Below are 26,604 nucleotides of genomic sequence, written 5' to 3'. Positions count from 1 at the left end.
AGAGATGAAAGCCATTTCAAAGAATTCGGGGATAATGAATTGAAATGTATTTCAAGTACATTCTTTAAGTCAACCATAACCAAATAGTAAGGCTACTTTGTTTTTGTACATAGGCTAAGGTCCCTACAAAGATTGGACAGATCAAGGAAGCATTTGGCTACTGTGACTTGCGGTTAGAATTACACAAATTGACACACACTCCAACTACTGAAAACAACCCAACAAAAATTGATACTGCAACAACCAACTGATTTGAAATGTGTATCCAACCAGAACAATAGAAGTTAACATTGTCTATAAATATCTGTACTGTAAGCAATCAATCAAGAAACAGTTTTTTGGGGAAAAAAGTGTAATTATTATTTTCTTGTTCTCTCACTGTAGAACACTGCACTAAAATCTTTTCTTTTCCCCGTTTGCCTTTTTTCAGCACCGTTTGTCCCATAAAGACAGCACACAACTACACTCACAGTAAGGATATATTGTCCTGTTTACTTAATGCACACGCAGGTGGAAAATAAACCGTCTGGCCCCATCTCCCCTGTGCTTTTATAAAAAGATACCCCAAATGGCAAGCATTTATGAATAAAGGGCAGATGCATGCACATACAAGACAAATCAAACAAAAATAATCGAAATGTAGGATACCAGCAGTGAGTGGGAAAAGGAAGGGGGTAAAGCTAAAGGCATTAGAATTTTTTTGTTATCAAGATGGAAAAGAGAGAGGTTGGAAGAAAGAGAAAGAAAGAGAGAGGGAAAGAGAAAGAAGGAGGATGTTAATTATGCATTCCAAACCTGGTCGATGTAGTCCTCTGGGAATCGCCTCCGCACCTCCGGATCTGTAAATAATTGACAGATAATATTAATTGGCTTTGGATTAGTGAGCAGGCAGAGTAGAGAGCATTAATATTTGATCTGAGGATGATAGGGACCCTGGCAGGGGATCCGAGGAGGGCAGCTGAGGCTGCCTGCCTGATTAGGGGCCAGAGAAGGTGTTACTCTCTCTCTCACCCTTCTCTTTCTGCAACAACTATTCGCCTCCCACCCCCACATCTCACTCTTTCTCTTGAAAGAAGACCAAAAAGAGGTTTGATAGGTAAAACGAGGTGGGTAAAAAAAAAAAAAAAAAAAAAAAAGAAAAGGAAAGAGAAGTGGTTTATTGACCAGCTCTCTTGGTACGGGTGCTTTTCAGATGCGAGTCCGACAAGGGCAACACGCAAAACATCCCTGTTTGTAACACCTGTAAGTATCAGAGGTACTGAAAGTCACCAAGCCTGCTTGTTGAGGAATGATACGAAGGTGCAAGGAGTTGGGGATACTGCCAAAGAACCAGCTAGCGCTTCAGCCAACTCCTAGTGATTGCTTACAAATATGAAAAAAACATACTGAAGTATACACAAAAATTTGCCTTTAAAGGGATAATGAATCAAATCTAGTCACAGAAAGTTTTCAATTTGCTTCACTTATTTCACTGATAAATGTTACAGGCCCTGCGTAAATTAAATATGCATTTATCATCATTATTTTAAGTCTCGATACAGTCCGAAACCATAACTGGTCAAAAAACTGTCCATTGAGAGGGGGAGTCAATGGCCAACATACAGTATAAGAGCACCGGCATGGTGAGCTGTGTTTTAAGGTAAGGCTGTGGATGATCAGATTCCTCAGGTGAATAGACAATGAGTTACAGCAGGAGTGTAAGGTTCAGCCTGCTGTTTTGCAGGCCATTAAAAGTGAATCTCCCTCAAAATGAAGTCAAAGTTGCTAACAGGACCCTCTAGCTTCCAAGGCTTAGCACACAAATCTGCTCAGTACTTATTAAGTACATGACAAGGATACTAAAGCAAGTGTAGTTGTACACGGCCAACACACCATGGATACTCACCCTTGACAGTGGATTAGTAGCCATGGAATATGTATCGTGAGTACAACCTCAAGCAGAACACAATTTACGATTGCTTATGACAGCAGACACATAAGTCAAAATCAACCCCTGAAGGACAAAGACAAGTCCTCTGCGCAAATTGTCAAATGCATTTCCAAATCACTCTGGAGTGAGTAGCTGTATTTGGTGCCTGTTCAGATCACTGTCAGATCAAAGGACAGCTTAGGGTCACCAGGACTGGCCCTTTCTCCAAAGCGCTACTCACCACCAGAGTTCTGAGGACTTACTTTCCTTCTTCCTTGGAGGGAAATCAAGATGTCATGTGATGTCAAGAAGGACAACAAAGGGTGATTTGAGAGACATCCAGACAAACAATTCAGCTTGAGGGACAACATTTCCAAGAATGTTGGGGTAGTTACATCCATATGTAGTTTACAATAGTGTCCTTTCAAAACACTGTGCAGGTGCATGCTAATAGGCTTTAGGTTTTAGGATTTAACTGCTGTCCTGACAGCCTGGTAGATGGTTTTCATTGACCAACTTTGAACACCACACCAGACCACTGCACTTCCAGTACAATGTGTACAGGAAGTAAAAGATAACTGAAAACAGTAAAGAGCAAATGGGATAGCATAAAGTCTAGTACCACATCATTTCAAAATGTTATTTCTCAGTTCTTGTTTCCTGGATGATTAATGACAGCCCTTCTCCTCCCTCTCCTCCTCCCTGTGCATCCGTCTCCACCTCCCTTATCCCCTCCTCGCTGTGCATGCCCCTTATCCTCTCAACCAAAAAATGGAGAGTCCTTAGTACAGGTCTGTGTTGGGGGTGGTAACTAAGGAGGACCCCAGAGACCTAAAAAGTTGGCGGGGGGGGGGGGGGGATCTGTTCCATGATCAGGGCCTGATCCCTCTGGGCTCCGGGAGCAAGCAGGCTGTGTTAACTCCACAAATTGAGTCAACAGAGGACTGCTGACCTTGCTTGCATGCAGGTAACAATTCCCGGAATACCATGAGACATAATGGCTCCACTTAAATTGCAGGTATCTGTGCCAGGAAGAAACTGCAGGCTTGTGGCCAGGGTTTCAGCTATTTGGGCTGGTGTCATAGACTGTGTTTGAGTGTATAAATAGAACTTTCAGAGGAGACTGGAGGTCCAACGGGTTCAGAGGCAAAGAGTAGATACAAAAAGATAGTACCAAACTAATAAAGCATTACCAAAATGTGCAATAAATGGATAGCCTTCAGAGCATCCTTTATGTCTCGGTGTGTACAGAATACATACAAATCTTCTTCTATATTAACATACATGACAGTGTAAAGACAACCAAAAATAATCAAAAGTGAATGATATGAATTCAAAATACAACATAAAAGCTTTATTCACTGTAACAAAATGATCTCAACTGGTTTGCAATTTGAGCAAATGTTGTCGTTTATTACAATGAATGAGGCTTTCTGTTCAAACTGAAAGTGACAAATGGAGATGAAATGAGAGAACGAGCACTGCTTGTTTAACCTGAAACAAATAACGGACCCTTATTTTTCAAGAGTGGCATCAAACTTCCTGCCCCCTTGCTGAGCGTTTCCTCTTGGGGGCCCTCTCAAAGACGGAAGACTGGAGGGGATGGCAGGGGAAAGAGAGAGGATGACTTGGTGACAGATCCCTGGAGTGCCGCTTCAGCTCTACTGTGGCCCGGCCAACCTGGCGACAGTTGCCAGGCAACGTGTTCTGAACGAGGTGCAGCTGCTAGCACGGTCTCTGGTGCTACGTTCGTTAGTGTATGAGCGTGGTCGGGGCGGTCGGCTGGGTCGAGAGGAACTCCGGTGCAGTTTCAATGACTGCAGAACCCACATTACATGTCGACAACAACCTCGCCCTCACCTTCCACCGTTATAGAGGTTACGTCTGTCGGCTAGCCCTGCAGGAGACTGCACACTATATTCCTCCGAGCCCCACTCTCCTAGTCCGTTGTGTGTGTGTGTGTGTGTGTGTGTGTGTGTGTGTGTGTAGAGGGTGGGAGCTGTGGGAGGACATACTGTAAGTTGGGAGTCTTGACTTGTGGGAGCGAAGGTGTGAACCACCACATACATCTCCTCCTCGTTTCTCCTCAATATTCACCCAGGCAAAAAAGGAGCAGAAACAGTGTGCAGGACAGGGTCTAAATGGGCCAACATGAAAAAACTATGGCAACGGTTGTCTTTTTGACAGTGTAGCAATGGGTAAATGAATATCTGCCAAATATGGCATACTGGTTGATCCTGAGTAGCCACATTAGGCTAATGTCATGGTGTTAGTTTTCCAAGCAAAATATGACATCCGTCATTTTTTGCCTTTTGGGTGTTCCCCCATATACCATCCCGATAACCTTGCTTGCCAAAGCAACAGAGTTGGCAGAAGGGGATAAAGAAGCAGGAACCCTCACTTCAGATCTGATATCTTCCCGACGACATCTTGAAGAGCAGGAGAACAGAAGTTATGCAAAATGACGAATAATGAGGGGAATGCGAAAACACCAGTTTATCCAAGTTACAGCCTCTTGTTCTATTAAATCTTGTTCTGAAACGTCAGCTATGTGTAAAAACAGAGTTGGTGAGATCCCCTAAACACATCACATTTGTGTTGCCATGTCATCCAACTTCTCACAGGAAGTGCTAGTGTGAATGTATAGGATAGTTTCCTGTGCTAAATGTAATTTGCCTCAGGATGGACAACGGGTCCCATTCTTACAATGACTCACTGTTGTCTCCCCTAACTAAGAAAATAGTTCCAAGTTAAAGAAATAACAAACTCTGCCTCCTCCAATGACAACTGTGATTATTAATCTACTTTTCTGGATCAGTTCAGGTTTAGATGAACCAGTGAGCTGTTGTACATGGTATGCTCCTTCACCTACACAGCATCTAACTGACGCTTTGACAAGAGGCTGGACAAAAGAGTACACTTGTTCTCTCCCTTCTGTCCCTCTGTGTAAATACATTCACAAACATTTTTGCCTATTGTTTGCCAGGTTAGAGGCTACATTTAAAGTCCTACTGCCTCCTCCCCTCCCTTCCTCATCGTTTCTCTCTTTTCCAGAAACCTCTCCTGTAAAGCTGTCAATGCAGGGCCGGCATTTACATGGATTAAGTCCCTGTCACTAAGGATAAAAAGAAGCGGTTTGCTGTAAAGCCTGTGCTCGTGCTAGTTGGCTACCTCGCAAGAGTGGCCACGATTAACACTGCTTGAATTGCAATCCTCTCTCATCCCTGAAGACAATGTCCTATTGTGTCTCTCGGGGAAAGAAGCAGTGTCACACTGTTCACTGTGATTCGCATGGCAAACTAGACAGCTGTACCTTGGACACAGCATAAACGTCAACTCAAAAAGGTCAAATATACTATGCAACCCCCCCCTCAATTAATAACTGGTATTGTATTCAACTGTAATTGATATGGTCATAGTTTTAAAAATGTATAGTTTACATGTTAAGTACCAGATACTTGGAGTAATAGCAATTTAGTCAACATGGATTTCTATGGAAAAAATACGAGTGGTTCCTGGAAAGGGGCCACAACTTTGCACTGCTGTGTGTATGTTCAGAGCCAATGGATAAAGATGTCAAAATACTTTCTTTTTTTTTTGCCAAAAGAAAGCTCCTGAGTGGGGTGTGTGAGAGGGAGGGGGTAAGCTATTTGAAGGCATAGACTGAGCAGATCAGTCACGAGTCGGCAGTACTTCCACCCTGCCTGGCCTTGGCATGAGGGTTTGCTCCAGCTTCTTTCTGCTCAATAAAGCACTCAAGAGCAAATGAGCACAGTCTTTTAGCTGAAGGAGCCAGGAACTTTGCAAACAAAACATGATTAATCCCCCTCCACCGCTCTGTGCCTAGGGGCCATCAAGTGTGTGTGTGTGTGTTTGTTTGTGTGTATGTATGTATGTATGTGTGTGTGTGTGTGTGTGTGTGTGTGGAGCTACTTGTGCTTCCGTGTGTATCGTCTGTATCATAAAATAGCCAGCTTCCACCATTGGGACAGGGGCCACGAGCTAACAAGAGAAAAAAAAACACAAATGGGCCGAAGTCATGCAGAACACATTGATGGTCAGCTGTAGGGACTGTGTGCCATGCGAGGGGTACTGCACTGTCGGATCACTTTGATTGCATCAGTGCAAATTGGACAAATTGGGATTGCAGGCAAAGTGTTGTAAGAGCCTGTTGATACAGCCCAGTCCAATGCTACATATGTCGACCTGGTAAAGCAAGAAAAAAGAGGTTGTCTAGGTATAAAGTGCTACACTAAATTCACAGTTCCACGATTTCAAGGCCTCATTTTGTTTTTATTTTTCAACACTATGACGAACCCTAAACCCTTATCCTGTTTTCCTTCTGTTCCTGTTTCAAAGGCATGAGGTGACACAGATGCAACACACATTATTTCTTGATGACAGATATATCTTTTTTTTCTCCAATGTGACTTTAAGCTATAAACAGTGATAAAAAAATAAAATAAAAACTTTTTACTCATCTTTGCCAGGGATACCAATTTTTCCAGAGTTGACTGTATAATACAGCCTAATTAAAATGCACTTCACACACAGAAGCACTGTCGCTGTCAATCAAACACCAGGCCCACCCCCTGTCTGTGAATTTAGGACAATAGAACAGCTGTGTGTAAGGGGATACAGTAAACACACCCCCATGCAGCCCGAGATGGTCCCTCATTTCTGACACAGGAATACATAACACACACGCACAGTTGAAAGTTTGTGTTCACAATGGCCCATCAATGATATTGATAGTCAGTGTAATTTTTTTTTTTTTTTTTTACAAAAAGTGTGTGGCTCATAAAAGACCTACCAGTTACAAAAGTAACACACAATTGTAGTATTGCTGCAAGGGAAATCTTATGGCTATTATGACTAACTTCTGACAGACTTCAACCTCAGGAGAACCATTCAATATCCCCCAAAGCATTTTAAAAACCCAGATTTTTGGTGAACAGCACAACCATTTATAATATTTTCTTATTGCTGATGGTAGGGTATCTTTACATAGAGGGGCATGTCAATACGGTGGATTAGTGAAACTCACATCCACTTTACATTATTGCCCAATACTCAGCCAATGTTAACTTCTGTGTGTGGCTGGAAAAGGATAGTTCAGCAAAATCATTCAAATGTTACGGAAATCTTGAATGTTTGACACACAGTAACATCTAACAACACGTCCTTTGTATTCTAATCTATTCACCATTCAACTTTGATTCAATTTGCAAGATATAAAGTTAAGGTATTATTCACATAACCATAACCAGCTATCTAATAATGTCAGTGTGTGTCTGTATGGTTTTATAAAGGGATTTTAAGGGCAACGAGTTTCTCACTATTATCTCAAGAACCTCAAATGTTCTTATGTTGCAGGTGTCTATTTCAGAACCCAAGGGAGTGCCGCATTTGATGTTCTTTGGATAAGCACTTCTAATCCTCAAAAAATAATTTGCCGCCAGTTTCGGGATGGAACTCTTTTAGATGGAACTATACATAGTACTGAGCTGCACTAAGGGGGGTTGGGCTAGATAGGGCCTACGTTTTGTGGGTAAATTGTTACATCAATATGGCCAGGTGAGCAGTGCTGACAGCTGGCATAACATTTAATGAGCTTCTTTCAATGGGTTGAATGGATATGGATGAACTGCTGGCTTGATAACAGAAAAACAAGTGGATACTTAAATTCACTATATATCTGTGAATTGTGTTACATGAATTAATGTGTTTACTTATGCACAAACTCTACCTGCACATTACAAATGTGCACAAACTCCAATTAAACTAACACCAAATCAACTAACCAACAATATAATCACCAACTGCATCATGGGCATGCATTAGCTATAATTCCAGAAATCACCGACATCTTTCAGCTCTGTGCCCCATCTATAACTCCAGAAATCTGTCTTTGTGTGTGTCACCTCCATCTTTATCACTGACTGCATAACGGGCAGTGAGCACTAGTACATAAAAGGACACATGCCATGTTATCAGATCATCAAACTTACCAGTTCCTACTGTTCCGGGGTGAGTCACTTCCACATAGACCTCGAAAGTGGACTGGGGGCTTTCCCTGAAACAAGAGGACTGAGCTTAGAGAGGTGCTCAAATTGATTGGAATAAAATGTTCTCTACAAAAAATGTGTGAGTTATATGAAGGAGGCTTGTTGCCATTTTTGATCATGATAGTAGATTATTCTTTAAATAAATAAAAATAAAAACGTAAATTGTGGAAGATTTAATTCTTTCTCAGCAGTAAGTGCCTTATTTAATCATGTTGTGGACAGCACAAACATAGCTTATTGTTTTAGGGCCTAGGCCTATAAAAAGTCAGAAAAGATCATTGAGAGTTTTGGTAGATCAAAAGTCGTGAAAAGGAAAAACCCAACATAAGCCCCCCAAAAATGGAGGACTCCATTACCTAAACTGTACTCAACATCTAGCCTACTGTCCAGTGTTATTGTAGAATTGTAAGTCTATTAACATGCTCAGGAGTGGGACTGGCTTTCATCCTTGTGGGACCACAGAGAAGACATCAGAGTGAAGGTTGCAGGAACAGACAGGAACACTTTCAACTCACACCAATGGAAAACATTCTACGTTCATCCCCACATCATCAAATATTTCCCCAACAGTGTTGATGTTCTATAACAACCAATAGCGGTAATGTTTTATAATAACCTTCTACAAAATATGATGACCACCTGATGTTATTGTCCCCAAAAATTCAAACATGACCACCTATCCAAATGTTGTTCAACATAGAAGTGGTTCACTTTAGTAACAGGAGAGGAGAGAGTGGCAAGAGGACAAGAAGTGTGGCATCTAGCATCTGTAATGTTTTATATCACGTTTGTTGTTTTGCAGACCATTTAAACTATTTCATGGAGTCAGGAGCTGGTATAGCACAGCAATTATGACTTTAAACCTCCTTCCACAGAGCTTCTAGCTTTAAACCAAGCCCTTGAGGAGATTAGCATGGATAGCTAACAACATCAGTGTTAAGTCTATGAAGGGTCATTTGAAAATGTGCAATAAAGAAATCACCTGACCAAGCTCATGCACTGCTAGACTTTGGTGGGGCAGTACAGTGAATATTGCTCAGTAGGGGCTCAGTACGATCACCTAAGATAGCCTCTTACAATTTAACTCCTTTAAAACTCTGATAAACAATTCCCACGCCCAAAGTTGATGTTTGGGTTACCTTCTTAGGCTAGGCTACATTGCACAGCACATAGGCTACTGTGAGAGCCACATGCACAATAGGCAACACATTCAAAATAGTAGACTACAGTAAAGCCTACATAGGACCAAAGAAACCCAATTAGCTGAAACCCAGCATTGCTTATTATAAAATAAATATGATTGTTGCGTGGTAGGTTACATCCATGAAGGCCAAGTCTAACACAATTGCAGCGAAGATCAAGACTGCATTCGAAACACAATATCAACAACCACACATTTAAGATCATGCTTTGCAGTAAATGTACCACACAAAAGGGTATTACATAGCTTACATTCTGATCCCAATGGTATGTCAATGTAAAACAAAAGGACAAGAATTCTCTATCTGAACGACCAAAGACCCCAATGTTTACATTTGCTTTCCTGACTGTAGGCACCGCTTCGAGGTTATAAACCCGACACAGTCGCGTGTTCTTAAACATGTGTTCGCTGTGTCGCAAGCAGTATATCTTCTCAATTGATTGGTAAATATTACAATTAATTTGCCATTGAGGGGGATTGAGTAAGAAGTCGTTCAGTATGTTGCAACAAGTCGGGCCTTGTCTGTATCTTACCAAAGGACTCACTTAAAGAATGTAGTCACGTTGTCATATCAAGGGAAATGCAGAAATAAATTACTCTTACTTGATACGAGACCCCATCTTTATTTCACACTTTATCCAAGTCTAGCTTTGTAATTATGGGGCGTTGACCCGTTTTCGGTGGTTATTTTTCTGGTAACCTGTCAGACAGTCCTGCATATCGCCATGGTCTCGATGCGCAGATCACGCACCTCTTGTTGCATCATGGGAGTCATAGTTCTCTTGCAGAAAATAATAGCTCTGACCAGGCAGAGTACGTTCTTAAATGACTACACGGACCAAAATGCTTCTTTCTACTCCGTTAACATCCCATGATGCGGGAGAAAGGAACCGTTTTTTTTGCTATTGCCTCGGATGATAACCAACGCACACACAATACATCTTTGCACCACGACTTCTACATTATTGCAACAAATCGGCTGTGTGTGAACGGCGAAGTCTTACAGCTCATTCTAAACTATCATAGTGTTATTTCTTTTCAAGTTGATTGATTAATTCACTGACCAAGAATAGATTTTGGAGTGCGAATCTAGGTACTGTAGCTCTCCGGGAACAAGATTTGAAAGCCCAATCAAGTTTATTGTTTTACGCTTTTTTCTTTAGACACAAAATCATCTTCAGCAGTGCCAGAAGAAGGGGAGTTTGGGTTCAGGGCTGTACAATGTCCTTATGACGTGAAGCCTGTGTGATGTTTCTTTAAGACCGTGCATTGAGACAGTTTATTGAAAGAGCATGTTAGACTTGCACAATCCCAACCTGTTCAGGCCTCAGGATTCAGTAGTTCAGTGGGTGGCTCTGTACATTTTCTATCTTTCAACTTCTCTCAAACACACACACACACACACCAAAAAACAGTGAAGAAAAATAGCCTTTGCCACGTGAGGATTTGGTTGAAGGCTGAGCAAGGGAAAAACTGGGAAGAGCATTTGCAAGTATCCTATCTGAGTTTTTGATATAGCCAACCAAAAAACGCACGCACACACACACACACGTTCCAATACACAACAACACGTCGTTTGGATGTATGAATTAACATATGGTTTGCCAGTCTTGATAGCATGCTCTCTTGTCTCTGGCAGGCGACTCCACTCCTGTCAAAGTAGAAACGTTGGACATCCTTTACATTTACATTACACATCCTTTATGGTAGGCTATGATGTGTACAAAACGTACAGCCTCCAACAAGGACACACATGCTTGACACGGGTAGCCTACTCTTTACCTATTTTAACTAGAGCAAACAATTATCCTACTTCATAGCATATTTTGTGATCTTCGCAACGCGTCTTTTCTGACGACAAAACCCATTAGTCTAAATTGGATGTTGACTGTAGCCTACTCCATATAGCCTGTATTCCATACTCCATATTGCATGATTAAACTGTAGCCTAAATCTCACATATAGGCTAATAACAACGATTAGTGAAGAGAACAAGAAAACCTTAATTGTTACTATGGAAGATTACCCTTCCTTGTATTACAAAAAGACTGGCCAACGCATGTGTGCGTGCTTAGGCTACTAGGCTAGGCCTACTGTGACTGACACTTTGGTGAGTAGCCTAGGCATACTCACTTAGCCTATCATTGTATGGATTCATTATATAATGCATAATAAGATTATGATTAGGCTACTGTAAACGATAGGCTACAAAAAGTAGGCTATATCACAGAAGAATATTATTATCACAAATATTTATCAGTAATAATCATATATAGACTATTCTTATTCTCATTGGAATAAACGTTGTAGGCCTATTTCATACAGTCAAGGCAGTTAATTTAGCCTACTTATAAGTAGACTATAGTCTACCTAATTATACATAGTTTTTACTAATACACCAATTAGCCAAACATTTCTAATTTGGTTATTTATTGGATAGGATAAACGGCCTTATCCGTCGACAAATTAATACATGTGAAATACTAACTTTCCAGTGCAATGGGCAATGGTCTTTAGTTGGCCTAGGTACTACATTAATTAATCTTGAGGTAGGCCTATTATGTAACCTCGCAGTAGCCTGTTAATGCGAGGTCAGGTCGACGGAGCTGTGTCACCTGCGGCCATAAGCGTTGTTTGTCTTTGATGGATTTAAATCACTAGCCAATGGTGTTGCGAGGGGGCTGGTCCATCATTATGAGTAGGCAAGTGTATCATATGTCACTGTCATGGTTGTCGAACAGATGGTGCTTGAATCAGTGGATGACGTTGCTTAGAGGTCCAGTAAGGTAACTGAGGACCTGTGATTTGTTCCCTTCATGTCAATTTGGCTTTACTAAGATGGATCGCGTTAGTCTGTGAAGATTCATCTTTGAACATACTCTTCTGTTGAAAATTGCTTGTCAATTTGTTTTTATTGTAAACAAGTCATGACTATAATATGTTAAGTGCCTTAAACCAAATTACGAGTTTGCATTTTTGCAGTAAACTATACATTGGAATTTAGGAGAAGCAATTCAAATCCCTACACATGTAAAAGTTAAGATGATTGATGATATAGGCTATATTAGTGATGTTTGCAAACCAAGAAGTGTAGGGGCTCCTTTTTGACTAACACTTCCTTGTACAAAGGATGGAGAGTGCAGGGATTATTCCAAGAAGTTCGTAACGATGCTCAGGGAGTTTTGACAAGACAGTTGTAGGCTACAGCTCTGACCAATAGTCAACTCGTCATTCGAAATAACACACACTCTCAGACACACTTTACTTACACAAGGAGGCGGTGCGCGTGGATCAGGATAGGTTTCTCACAATTAAAGAAGAATTTGTTTGTGTTTCGTTGACACGTCCAATTCTCGAGGAGGACATATAGGCCTACGTCAGGTATGTTGTAGCCTATTATTGCTGCGGGTTAAACATTCGACGGTGCTGGCAGGGCTATTCTAGCATCACTTGAGCGAATAGCCTTCATTTCCCTGAATTGCGAGTCGACACTTTCGGATCAATCTCAAGAGCGGAGCCAAGCTGCCAGAAGTCTGCCGGGTGTAGTTTGGGATTTTCTGTCGGTTTTGGAATACTTTTGATAACGTGGATTTTTCCTTAATATGCACGGTGAATAGGCTATTTAAACAGTTCCGATGTCCTATAGTCTACAAGTTCAGAAATATTTGAGAACATTTTCTTATTGTCAATTTTCTGGTATTTTTTGTATCATAACAATTCCTTGTTTATGAATTGTTTTGTATTTTTTTCCAATGTATAGGCTACATGTATATAAAAAATATTTTCAACAATCGCCTAACCGAAAAGTTGGTCTTAGGCTATTCATAGGCTTATCCTTAATTGTCTGGATTTTTTAATGAATAATTTGGAGTGAAAATAACTTTGCTATAGCCTAAGTGTTAAAACCTACTGAAGTTGAGAGGTAGCCTATAGTAAATGTTATTGTTCACTGGGCCTGGTTTCTGAGATACTTTACCACTGGCAAATAGGCTAAAGACCGTTTCTTGACTTTTACTCCCGTAATCAAACGATCCATGCACTTTTAGGTAGGACTTGATTTTTTCTTGACTACTTTCTTCAGGCTTATGCACTGTGTAGGTCATGTCTCTTTGGTTAAAAGCGTTTGCTAACATGTCAATGTAAACAATTGTAGGTTATTCAGTGTAAACCTGTTTGCAGATAGAAGGGAGAATTAGCACCCCTATCCCAGCAATGCTATTCCATAGTCTCTCCGGGAGCGAGATGCAGGGGGTCATCGATGAAATGGACCGGAGAACGAAGAGCGATACCACTGCAATCAGTTCAGCCATAGACATGGGAGAAACTGAGTCGGTGCGTAAACTCCTTCGAAGAAAATCCCCAGATGGCCAAATATAAATATGATAAAGCAATGATTTAGGACAACAACAAATGTGTTATATGGTTATGAAAAGTGGTTTCTAAAATTCGAACTAAAATTAAGTTTAGTGTCCGTTCTCCAATCTAAACGGACTATAGCTTGATTAGATAATTTCGATAGTATTTTATGTTGTAGAAATAGCCTGCATTAAACATCTAGGCCTAGCCTACATATTTATGTTTGCATTTTGATATGGCCTATTTATTCCAAAATGGGTCTTTCATAATGTTTTGTTTTCTATTAGCCTACATACAATTGTCCAAACTCAGTTTAAAAAGTGAATTTAGCTAGGCTATATGTGTTGTAGCCTAACCTATTATTAAGTAGGCCAAACCTAATTGTGACATTTTCCTATGTTAACTATAGGCACTGATGTCAGCTATCTGTAGGAATTTGACAGATAACCGAATGCCTTTGTAGGCTATCCCCCCAAAACCGAGTGTCTGATCAGACCTTAAAGTTATAGGCCATTCAGGCCACAGGGTAGGCCTACTAAATATGAAGAAAACTGTCTGTGTAAAGCATTTGGTAGACAAGGCTAGGTCTGTCGTTGAACAATTTGATCCTTTATTTCTCTAGAATGGGACCTCCATCAACTGCGACCGTGTTTCACTCTGCGCAGGCTGCGGGGAGAAGATTTTGGACCGCTACTACTTGCTAGCGGTGGACAAACAGTGGCACATGCGATGTCTCAAGTGCTGCGAGTGCAAACTGAACCTAGAGTCTGAGCTGACCTGTTTCAGTAAAGATGGGGGCATATATTGCAAAGACGATTACTATAGGTAGGCTAATACTGCATGCTACAAAGCCAAAATGTTGCAAACTGGTTTGCATTGCAGCCTATCGCATTTTGGCAAAATCTTGATTATCATGTTCCCATTTTCCCAGACTTGGCCTACTTTCATACCAGTTAGATGAAATTGTCATTAATATGCCGCACTGTGCATTTCATTAAAAAATAATGCTATAGGTCTATACTTTAATTATTTCCCAAATGTGGGAATACTTTAAAAATGAGGTCCCAAATAGCCTATTAACCAGATTAAAAACAGATTAAATGTGACCTTCGTCGATAAACGATGACAAGACCAGATGGTTTTGATATCTTTTAAAATCAACAGTAAAACATCTTCTGTATCTAAATTCTTTACGTGTTTCGGTGTTTGTTGTCATGATATCTTCTCCCAAGCAGGAGGTTTTCGGTCCAGAGATGCGCCCGATGTCATCTCGGAATTTCGGCGTCAGAGATGGTTATGCGGGCGAAAGACCTGGTATACCACTTAAACTGTTTCACATGCACCTCCTGCCACAAAATCCTTACGACCGGAGACCACTTCGGGATGCGGGACAGTCTTGTATACTGTCATCTTCACTTTGAAACTATAATACAAGGGGAATATCAAGCTAATTTGAATTGCGTGGATGAAGCCTCGGGCAAAGAATTTGCTGCCAGCACTGCAAACTCGCTGGGAATACCATACTATAACAGCGTGGGGACGGTGCTTAAAGGGAGACCCAGAAAGAGGAAAAGTCCTGGACCTGGAGCTGATTTGGCAGCTTATAACGCAGGTAAGAATGTTTTACTATTGTCTAAGACTGTTAACTGTTTTGTACTTTTCTCTCAGGTTTTTCACATTTATTTAGAAGAATTCGGCTATTTGTGGCTGTGGGCCTACTGAAAATAATATACAATTACTGTATCAAGATAAACCAAATTACAGACTCACGCCATATGTTTTGCGTAAAAGTAGGCTACTTAGTTAATGCAGTAATTGGCCAGTTCATGTTCATGTAATACTTTGAATGGGCTGTATTTGATCAAACGTGGATTGTTTGATACCAGTCCACAATTCAGGTAGGCTACCACGTTTTTGGAAGCACAACTGGTTTCAAAAACATAAAATGTTAAATAGACGACGATAGATCCAGACAAGTGGATATGGCTTAGATCGGGGCTGGGACAAAAAATGTATGTGTGTGTGTGTGTGTGTGGGGGGGGGGGGGGGGGACGACTCTTTTACGTTGGTGACCCCCCCCCCCCACACACACACACACACACACACACACAAGCACACACACAAATTAATTTGTAGAGTTTCAGTTAGCTCCGTTTCTAGGTCGGCAAATCATCGTTGAATAGCTTGAAGAACACCTGTGCGGATTCCTGAAAAATGCTCCCTTGTGAGAAATGGAGAAAATACCGTTGACAGTTTGTTTTTTGTTAGCCTTTTATAAGAACTAAGCTAGTTGTTAACTGCAAGTGGATCAGATTCCAGTGCAACTGGAGTAAATGTAAATGTCTTGGTAAGTTTAAAGGGGTGCTATATGAGTTTAATAATTTGGTAATGATTATCGTCATCTTGCTTCATAATCAATAAAAAGAAGAACAGTAAACTATGGCCCTAGTGGGAAATCTGCTAGCAGGATCTTTCGGTTGTGATATGAGAAGAGGATAAAGCCAAATATAATTTGGTGAGACGAGATGTTTTAGTTGCAATTATTTAATAGGCTACAGCATGGAAGTTTCAGCATGAAAGAATAAAAAGTCCTCCACTAAATGTAAGTCAGAAGATTGTATTCTTGTGCCATTTTACTTTGTGTAGCCAATGCACTGGATGTTTTATAAGCATAAATAACAGTAACAATATTCCTCTGTTGTTTTACATGCAGTCACTCGTACATTCATTACATGAACTAGAACAAAATCCTGAATACAGAAACAAACATTGCTATGCTGTTCTTCAAACAGTGTTTAAACACTGTATGATTTCAGAACAGGCTCTAATGCAGTCCTCTAGAATTTGTGGATGCAACGAATGCTTGAATTGTCTTCAATAAAAGTATTTTCATCAATCACCACTGTTCTTTCTTTCTTTCTTTCTTTCTTTCTTTCTTTCTTTCTTTCTTTCTTTCTTTCTTTCTTTCTTTCTTTCTTTCTTTCTTTCTTTCTTTCTTGACTTCTTTCTCTATTACAGTTTTGAATAGAGAACATACTTTCTCTGGTACCCAGAAATCCAAATTCAAACAAAACAATAGTGTGGGTAATTTATCTTTGCTAAATGTAACAAAATATGTTAGAATAGCAGAGATTTTGTGTCTACAACTTTATGATATTTAGATAATTTGTGTCATCAAGTTTGATAGTTTAAATAAGAGTCAGTTTTCCAATGTTCTTAACATCTGTTGACTTATTCAGATAGTCAGCCTTACAAAAATCTGCATAACCATTCTTCTGATAAAAAATGTAAGTTCACCTTTTACTCAAAATCTATACATTTTGGGATCCAATAAAACAATTGTTTGGCTTTGTCATAGGTTATCAACATTGGTAACAACTGTGTAATCAAAACACTGAGATTATGACAGACATTATGTTTTTGGAAATAAATGTTTGATTGACAAGAAACCACGATAATTGCACTGTAAGGTAAATTATTTTACGTTATGCTTGAATGGCTGTGTCAAGGTTTGTGCTCAGAGCAGGGGGATTTATCACAAGTATTTTTTAATACATTTCAAATGCTAGACATCATACTTAAAACGCTTGTAAAGTGAAAACTACCACTTATATGGCGCACATAGTCATTCAATCTTTAGTGTATTTGTTAAGTGTATACAGTCAGCAAAAAAGGGTATTGAAGGTAATGTAAATGTATCAGTAACAAACTACATTTCCGACTATTTCTTAAAAATAAATGATCTACTTTTTGGCAAAATCGTACTTTCTTAATTCAATTCTGTGATCAGATATTGAAATTCACATACATTTACACCAACACAATTTATCAGCTCAGTTTAATTCTCTTTAAGTTATACTTATGGGTCGTTGAAATAATGGAAAAAATAAATATCAGTAATCTTCAAAGTTTCATTGACAGATTGTTTTTCATGGTTATAGAGCGTTGGTTTGTGCAGTATAAGAATGGAATGGGATATGCACCATTTCACATTATAAACATGACTATATGGACTTATGTCTGGCCATTTTTTTTATATAGATATATTTGTGCTTTTGAGAACAGTTAAAGCTGAGCAGAGACTGTGATATTTTCATTCTGTCACAATCATTTTTAATACCCTGCAATTACATTTAAAGTAATCATCTAACCATAATCCTAACCCAAAATATATGACAACATGTCTTGTGTAGGTTACTGTATGACTTTTACTTCCTGAATCACAAGTTTAACTATGCAATCACAAGTTCTGTAGTCTAACCTATGTGTGCCGTTATGCCCCTTCTAGTGTTGAGCTGTAATGAGAACGAAGGAGACCCCTTGGACCACAACTCGCACTACTCATCCAGTCAGAAGTCAAAGCGCATGCGAACTTCCTTCAAACACCACCAGCTGAGAACTATGAAGTCATACTTTGCCATCAACCACAACCCTGATGCCAAGGACCTCAAGCAGCTGGCACAGAAGACAGGGCTCACCAAACGGGTCCTGCAGGTAAGAGAGGCTAATTGCAACTCATGCATGCAAAAATCACTCCAAAGTTCCCTCCACACTGAGAGATTGTTATAAGGTTACTTAGTAGATTACACGTGTGGCTAACTTACATCATTGTTTATGTAACTACTTTGTTGAGGTCATTTTTACTGACTTTACTTTGAGTTTAATGTTTGATAGAAACTCCAAAGCTCTTCCCACAGTGGGATTCTCAAACTAGCTACAACACATTGAGTCGCAAAGAAGGGACTCTCAGCGCAAAAATAAGACGTGTGCCCTGATGTTAATGACCCTTAAGATTCTAATAAATCCATCCCTTTCTTCAAGTGTTACAAGAAATGTGTACTGGCAAGAACACTAGTGAAAATATGTTGCTAGGCTATATCTTTCAAAAAGGGGAAACGAACATGGACAGACGATGTAATGAGGGATCAAATCAAAACCTTGTTGTTTTTGTCAGTAGTTTTTATATTGTCATCAGGGGTCTAGATGTCCTGTTGTTGTTTATGAATGTTGTTATTCCTCCAGCAATTACAGCCTAACGGCTCTGTGATGGGAGCTGAAACTGATCAGTGGCTTTACATGCTCAGTAAACCCCCCATACCATGGGTGTAGTGCATTCTCTGTCCATCTTAGTCTCTCCCCTATAAGCCTTCCAACAGTCTGTGTTAGTTACTGTTGTTTTTCTCTATCCTCTGCAGGTTTGGTTCCAGAATGCCCGTGCTAAGTTCAGACGGAACCTCCTACGCCAGGAGAGCACAGGAGGGGACATGGCATCAGGTGATTCCACTCTGTTGGAGGGATCGCCCTCTGGACCCCCATCTGAGCTCTCCAATGCCTCCATGAGCCCATCTAGCAGCCCGACAACCCTGACGGATCTGACCAGCCCCTCTATACCCTCAGTGAACCCCATATTGACTGCTGTTAGAGGGGTCATGGACACTCATGACTCAATGAGCCCCTCTCAAACAACTCTTACCAGCCTTTTCTGACATCACACTCCGCACCCCTCTTCTCCCCTTCATCAGCTCTCCCAGATACCAAGAGATGGCAAAGGAAGATTTGAGACTTATCATTCTCCCACAGAACAATAGGTTTCTCCTATCAGTTTTAGTATCTTCTAATTGTGAAATCTAAAACCTCACGATGCAGTCATGGGATTTCCAATAGCTGAATATATTTGTTCCCAATTTTGTGTGATACCAACTCGCACTTCCCCTGCCCTCACTATTCTTTGTCAAATTAGACTTATGAATAGTCCTGAGAAGGCTAATTCAACTGAAACTCCAAAGACTAAGAATGTTGGAGACTGGTGGCACTGCAGATGCAAAGCAAAGCAACACGTTTTTCCAGAAAATGGTGTGCCTTATACATTTTACATCCATTAAGAATCCCTGTTGTCACAAATCTGATAGGCTTCTATCATAGGTTACACATTTCTATAATCTTATTTAGGGCCTAAATACTTTTATATTTTTGTCTACAATAGAAAACTGGTCTAGTACAATGCACTACAAGGACAATTTATGAATAATTTCTGGTAAAAATCTGTAGGTGTATAAGTTTGTTGGTAGTAGTGTGTTAAATGCACATTTGGGAATTTCAAATGACTTCCATTACTGCAGTTATTTCAGTTAACAACATAAACAGACACAAGACAGATGATGTAGGGATCTTTACATCTTTGACATGTTGAATAAGTTTGCAATCCCAATTTGAATAAGTAAGTACTTGATGAGTGTAGATAGATGCTACAACATGACTGGATTAAATTCTTTGAAATGATCAAAGTGGCAGGAGGACTGTATTTCATGTTGGGTCTATGCGAGTCAAATTTTTTACAACATGTAGCTGCATTTCAATGTGTTAAAGATGGCAATTGTGTCTTCTATCCCAGATGTTGACACACACATACACCGTGCTTACCTCAGTCCTATTTAGATGCCATTCAAACGCAGACTGCATTAGGCAGTACTTTCTGAAAATATGTGAATGCTTATGGCTGTGTATCGTTATAATAATGGTCATGTATGCATTGCATAACACTATACCACAGAATGATGATCATACACAGAAAATCTAAATAATTGGGTTTAGAGTATGGGTGGATTTAATTACCTTACCCACTGTTCAAGGAAAAGTAGACCCCAACCTAAACCATTAGCTGGTTTTGTACATTGCACGTTTATGGCATATGTGTGTGACCACTGATACTTTGAGTGTTCTAATATGGAAAATCCAGCTGCCTTCCTTTTGACTGTGACCTGGATGACAAGGGTACTCCAACCAATACTTCTTTGTTTTGGTAAGCTGCTTTTAGGGATTCCACACCTCCTTTCCTACGAGGTTGTGGGAACTCCCTTCCCCCTTGTACGGGTCCCTTTTTTGATGTTCCTAAGTCTTCATCTCTTTAAAAACAAAATTCTAAACAAAACGTTGACTTTGTCCTTTTCGTTTGTTGAGCTGTCATCGTGCACCTGATACCGTTGTCATGCAGATTATCCAACATTGAGAGGTGTTACTTGTGTAAACAACTGAAACAAATTGAGCATTTGTAATTAGGGAATATCCTGTTTCACCAATTTCACCAGAGATGCATAACTTTTTTAGGGTTTACAATATTGGTGTTTCGAGTCTTTAAGTCAGGACAATTACTGAATATATACGGTATATATACATTAATTATCCATATACAGTATTTGAGGATACAGACTGTTGCCTCAGTTGAAAAACAACTTGCAGTGGTTGGAAGTATGCCCAAAAATCCTAATTATAAAATAGAGGTTTGTTAAGAGCGTATTTCTCTGTGATGATTGTCACCTGGTACCTATGGCATGCAGAGCAACTGAATTAAATGACTGAGGTCTGAAGAATGTTTGCTAAAAAAGTGTATTAAATAACATTCGTAAATGTGCATATTTTGAAATAAGGCCCCAAAACAATTATATAACAGAAGACAAAAGTAACAAGTCGTTCGCACTGGCTTGTGTTTTTGGTCAGTACATGGCGATGCCTGTCGGTGTGAGTGCTGTACAAAGCATTTGTAGGCATGACATTGTTTAAGAAATAATAGACAGCTTTCAATAAAGTGTTAGGCCTGCTTTCAACACCTGGTTAATTTCACCAAGACTCATGTCAGCATACAGCAAGGCCTGAGACAAAAATCGACAGCTGTGTAGAAATACAGATAGATGATAGATGTTTAAATAAACACCTTCAATAAAAAAGTCTAGTGTCCGAAGGTGCAGTCCAACCAAACTGCAGATTAGTTGTATCCTCTTTGTCTTTACTCAGCTGGTGTTTCCAACTGATTTGAGGAATCACATAATCTCTCTTGGAAGTTGCTTTGGATAAAAGCGTCTGCTAAATGAATACATGTAAATGTAATTCAGTGTTCTGTTGTCACAAATGCACAATTGACAAACTCAAATGCTGACCTATATCCGTTGATAAATGTTATTTTGGGGGCCATGGAACCACTTGACCAAGAGGGAATAAGATGGTAGGGTAAAATCACAAGTGTCAAATTGGATGTTAAGCAGACCAGGTTTTCTGACCCTTCTGTCTGTGCGATGACTTTAAAGAGGCCGACAGAGGGCTTTGACTGACATAGAAACCAGCATATAGCCTGTGGCCCTCAAACACAGCATTACTCTCCGCCATGCATCTTTATTCATGTCAACTACAACACACAAGGTGCATATTTACACACATAAATGTCAATTGAAGTCAGACATGCAGGCAGGCCAACTGCAATAGCCTGTCTACATCCGTCCTCGTGGCCCACCACATCACTCAAGCAGGCATCAAAACACCCTCCGGTCACACTCTGGTCTACAATTCCTCTACAAGAGAGTGTGTATCTGTATCTGTGTGTGAGTGTGTGTGTGTGTGTGTGTGTATGTGTGTGTGTGTGTAGATCTGAGATCACAGCACATTTACTGAACGCCCCCATCGTTTTAATATTTCCCTCCAGGCCGTCAAGGTAGATCACTGTCCAATAGCCGCGAGCGACTGTGCAATGTGACACCCCTGTCCCGCCGTACCTCTAAGCTGCACACAGCACCCTCGCCCAGTGTGTTAGGGAAAGATCTGTCATGCAAAATACAAGGCTCTCCTCCTCTACTCCACAATACATTCACTAAGAATCAGGGGCCTAGAGCAGTGATGTGACATTTGTACGGGGCTCAATGTCTCACTAATGTCCCCAGTCACTAAGGGTAATGACTGTGAGTGAACAGGACCTGAGGGGAGTTGTTTGATGGAGATGGATGAGATGATCGATGAGGTGAAGAGGGAGGACACTTGGACATGGCAACTTAACTACGTGACAAACAAGCCATGTGTAATATGCTGGTGGACATCTATAACAAGGGGAAAATATTATATATTTCCAAGAATGATGCCAGTTTGCCAGCTTCAACCAACGCAAGCACACCTCACCATTTCCCCAGAAATTGTTCACTCTCTAGTTGTGGTTGCAATGTTTGGATTTATGAGGTGACTGTGGATGTTGAAAAGATGGGTTGTGTGGTAGTTTTTCCCCTTAGGTTTGCTTAATGTAAACAACTACATGGGAAAATATGAAGCAAAGCCATGAGATTTGGCAGCAAAGGACACATTTACAAAACAACTGCATAATCAGATAATTTTATGATGTGTTAATAGAAGTCTCTGACTGTAAAAAAAAAAAAAGCAAAATAATTAAGCAGCAATTAAGGTCGGTGTAAAGAAAATTGCATAATAGAAAAAAGAAAAAGTGTAAGTATTGTGTGGGATCTTAACATTATTGACATCATCATACTAAATTTAAGAGATTCAAATCATTTTAATATGTATGCCAAACTGAAGACAAAATAAAGCAATCAAGACCTACTGACTTACAACATAATATTACAATAATGCTTTACATAACAACAATTATTTATTATTTAAAAAAAACTAAGCCATAAAGAATAACATTTGTGTCCTTGATCCTGCTGTACATGTGAAGAAACAAAATTACGATTGCAAAAAGATAATTTTGTCATAACTACATAACTACCCACCATTGTATGTCCGTCCCTTTCGCTCTGGCAGACGCAGACAGAGCCTGAAGCCATTCACAATATCAAAACAACAATGCTTGTGTTCTGGCTGATTAGTCTGGGGTAAAAGGAGGAGGCAAGGGCAGGAGAGGAGTGTGAGTAAAGATGTGTGTGTGTGTGTTTGGGGGTGGGGGTTAAATGAGGTTCAGGCCACACCATCAAACACATTTGGGATAACTTCTAACGTCATCTGCAAGCCAGGTCTAATCAACCAACATCCGCACCCAACTTCCCTAACATTCTTGTGGCTGAATGAAACTAGCTTTAAAAACAGCTTCTTCTCTCCTCCATAGACACACTTCTTACAACACATTACCTTAACCCAACTATACAAATGTGTGTGTGCTGCGTTAACATTGGGAAAAAGCCAGAAGCAATTACAAGACTTGGATTAAGGAGAGAGACACACAGAGAGAGGGAAAACTTGGGTTGTATGCACTTCAAAAAGTCTGCAGCCTGGGTATTTAGCCAGCCAGTTAAGGATGATTAGGACTCTCGTCCTCTGAAGCCCCTGAGTTTTCCTTTGACCCCTACGTGCTTAATTTGAGACTCAAAGACCTTGTTTATTGGGAAGAAATGTCAAATCTCAATTTCGTCTCCTTTAAAAAAAAAATGGTGTGAGAAGTACCATCGCATAACACCGTCCAGAGGGACAGAATTAGAATGATAAATCATTTTTTGACATTCGGCCAAAGGTTTTTTAATTCGAAGCTGTCACATCAATGCCATTCTCTGAGACTGGATGGGTACCCCAGACTTTGGATATGGAGTGACCCCTAGCACGAGGATAAGGTTTCAATACTGATAATTACTTTTAATTAGGGTTATGGGAATCAAACTTGGGATGTCCCCTTGTCTCTAAGGATGCTGATACTTAGTAGCAAGGCCGTAGCCATGGAGTCAACATTGGGGGGGACAAAATCTGCTGGGGAGTCTGAGGGCCCCCCCCCCCGAAAACTAACCAAAACAAAATGACACATGGGATTAACTTCGTATTATTTTTTTTCGGACAGCGTGCGTGGTTGCCTGTCGTAGCGTTGCACATTTATATTTCATTTATATTTTGATAGCAATACATTGGGGGAGACATTTTGACCAGATTTGAATATTGGGGGGGGGGGGGTGTTATTATGATTACAGCCCTGCTTAGTAGTCATGGTGCTATCATGTCAACCTTTCCAAAAGATAAATAAGGAACGTTGTATTTAACAATGCAATGACAAACAAAATGTTCTGAATGTTAGTGAAGGTATGTATGTAAACTTAAGATTTTTAAAGATTTCTGTAGACCCCACTGAGCCCACACACTACAGAGGACCTGTCTACTTACAATAGCAGGTACTATGTGTACCAGTTTGAAGACCTTTTACCCACCGATACTGCCTAATGAAAGGTTTATCAGGTGAAAACACTGACTAGGAAGACAAAAATAAAAATCTCCAACATTTGAACATTTCTAACATTTTATTTAACGTAAAGATTTTACATTTTAATTTTAGATTTAAATTGTTCAGCATGTTCAGAACATGTATTCTTTATAAAGACAGTTGGGTTGCTTTTCATTTTAAGGCTTTCCTTAGGAATGAGTCCCTTTAGTTGCCAAGAGGTGTGTATTTTGGCTCTCGTATTAGGCTTGAGCTGGGTTTAAATGACCTCTACTGGTCAATGCGATGTACAACATCTCTATGTTCCATAGATAAAGTTCTCTTGCCAGTAGAATACCACTGGGTAGAAAACAGCGGTTATTTTATTCAGAGGTGAGATTTGCAACTTTATGCAGCTTCATTCTATTTTAATTTAAATCTTTATCTTATTTCGGTGCATTCTAAATAGTGTATTGTTAATTGTACTGAATGACAACTGACAACATGCAACTGAATCATACAAGATAATAAAAATCACTTTGTTAAAGTACATTTTTAGATTATATAATTAACTTGATAGTCTTTATTACATAAAATAACATTATTCCAACATAAATGATTAATCACAACAAATAATTATGAATAGTTTACATTGCATTCATATGAACATTTGCACATTTAACAGATGTAACTTTATTCTAACAAAGGAGAACATTTTATACAAATAAGTGTGTGTCATCAAAGTGTGGCTGAGACAAACCAGATCTGAATGAGTCTTTTATCTATTATCAAAAGTAATTGGATGTATGTCAGGATGATCAATGGGGAATATTTGATTCGAACATCGGGAAAGAAAGTAAAAAGACATTGAAGGCCTGTTATATCCTGATCTGACAAGAGGAACTTCCCTGTCTAACAGCTGTGTAGTAGCCCCTGAATGTCTAATCAATTATACATTTGCCGGGCAACTCAATATTAAGTATCTTAGTGATGAATGATATTGGCAAACTGTTTAGAACTTTTTTAAAGGTTTTATGTAAGTAGCATGATACAGGAACTCATATAACTTATGTCAAATATTAAATCATTTAGATCACTAACATAGATCACTAACATTGCATGTATCTAATAACAAAAATCCTGTTCACATGAGAGTTTTTTTTTTTTTTTATACTTTATTTATAGATTTTTTTGAAAATATGCATACAAATATCAGAAACATACCCCCTCACATCTCCCTCCCCTGGACCCCTAACAAAAAAAACCAACAGCATCCAGACACCATTATGACAGCATGTGAAAATGAATAAAACTATTTTAGAGGCTTAGTCAAAATTGTAACCACTCAACAATCAGGCATTCATCCAATGCCATGTACATAACATTTTTGCACATCATATACACTTATTATTATTTATTTTTTACTTAGTTAGTTAGTTTAACATAGTTCAAAGGACACGTACATTCAATTAAAGCTTGCCAAAAGAGGCTCATCAGTATCAGCAACAGCACATAACAACAAAGCAGTCATGGGTCATATTGACAACACCGTATTCTGTCTAATGAAAAGTCACAGAGGTAACACCATTTACTGATTTATGATGAAACAAAAAAACAAAACAAATAAAACATGAGAGTTTTATATCTAGGGATATGAAGATGGCGATAGTGAGCTATTTAAAACCCTTGTGGCAGCCTTCAGGTCATAAGAAAATACAAAACCCCATTACATTTACCAGCTACAGATATTGTTATACTAAGGATAAGATTAGATTAGATGGAACTTTATTTACCCCAATTCAGGAAAGCTATAGCTACTTTTATGATTGAGGTTGGTTACTTAGTTAATCGGACTGTCAAGAAAGCTTCTAGCCTAGTTCTGGACAGTTAACAAACATGTAATTTAACTGAGAACCTGCACCCTTAAGTTTTTGTGAAGACAACCATGTCCTACCTTGTTTTGGACCAATCACCCAGCCATTGGTCCTGGTCAGAATTCAAGGTGCATGATGGTTCAGCAGGGAGGCCTGTTGGTAAACAAATTGCTCACATTAATATGGGGTATTTTCTATGTAGGTGCCAAGAGTTGTTATGAGACGTGATTATTGAGGCCAGGGAGGTTGAT

At 39.6% G+C, this 26,604-nt stretch overlaps 2 protein-coding genes across 4 annotated transcripts in view; one reads left to right on the top strand and one right to left on the bottom strand.

Moving 5' to 3' along the window:
- The window catches only part of dennd1a (DENN/MADD domain containing 1A), a 40,792-nt gene extending 30,869 nt beyond the window's left edge, over window positions 1-9,923 (bottom strand). Inside the window, 3 exon segments of the mRNA XM_084686848.1 lie at window positions 796-839; window positions 7,921-7,985; window positions 9,782-9,923. Of these exon segments, the coding sequence (XP_084542974.1) occupies window positions 796-839; window positions 7,921-7,985; window positions 9,782-9,798 (126 nt within the window). The 5' untranslated portion in view covers window positions 9,799-9,923.
- Window positions 9,924-13,336: 3,413 nt separating this feature from the next.
- LOC146236301 (LIM/homeobox protein Lhx2-like) lies at window positions 13,337-19,823 on the top strand. Of its 3 annotated transcripts, none has more exons than XM_084686900.1 (5): window positions 13,337-13,510; window positions 14,157-14,359; window positions 14,770-15,146; window positions 17,823-18,028; window positions 18,730-19,823. In XM_084686900.1, the coding sequence occupies exons 1-5, from the start codon at window positions 13,391-13,393 to the stop codon at window positions 19,018-19,020; spliced, it is 1,197 nt and encodes a 398-aa protein (XP_084543026.1). In that variant the 5' UTR covers window positions 13,337-13,390; the 3' UTR covers window positions 19,021-19,823. The 3 variants fall into 3 exon arrangements, with proteins under 3 accessions (XP_084543026.1, XP_084543024.1, XP_084543025.1); XM_084686898.1 differs by having other exon boundaries at window positions 14,770-15,165; window positions 17,830-18,028; XM_084686899.1 differs by having other exon boundaries at window positions 14,767-15,146.
- Window positions 19,824-26,604: the final 6,781 nt, after the last annotated feature.

The sequence above is a fragment of the Hypomesus nipponensis genome, chromosome 22 (assembly GCF_054491055.1).
Source record: "Hypomesus nipponensis isolate SF chromosome 22, ASM5449105v1, whole genome shotgun sequence".
Taxonomy (NCBI): Eukaryota; Metazoa; Chordata; class Actinopteri; order Osmeriformes; family Osmeridae; genus Hypomesus; species Hypomesus nipponensis.
Note: the sequence above shows the minus strand (reverse complement) of the source record. Positions and strands in the feature narration are given on the sequence as shown.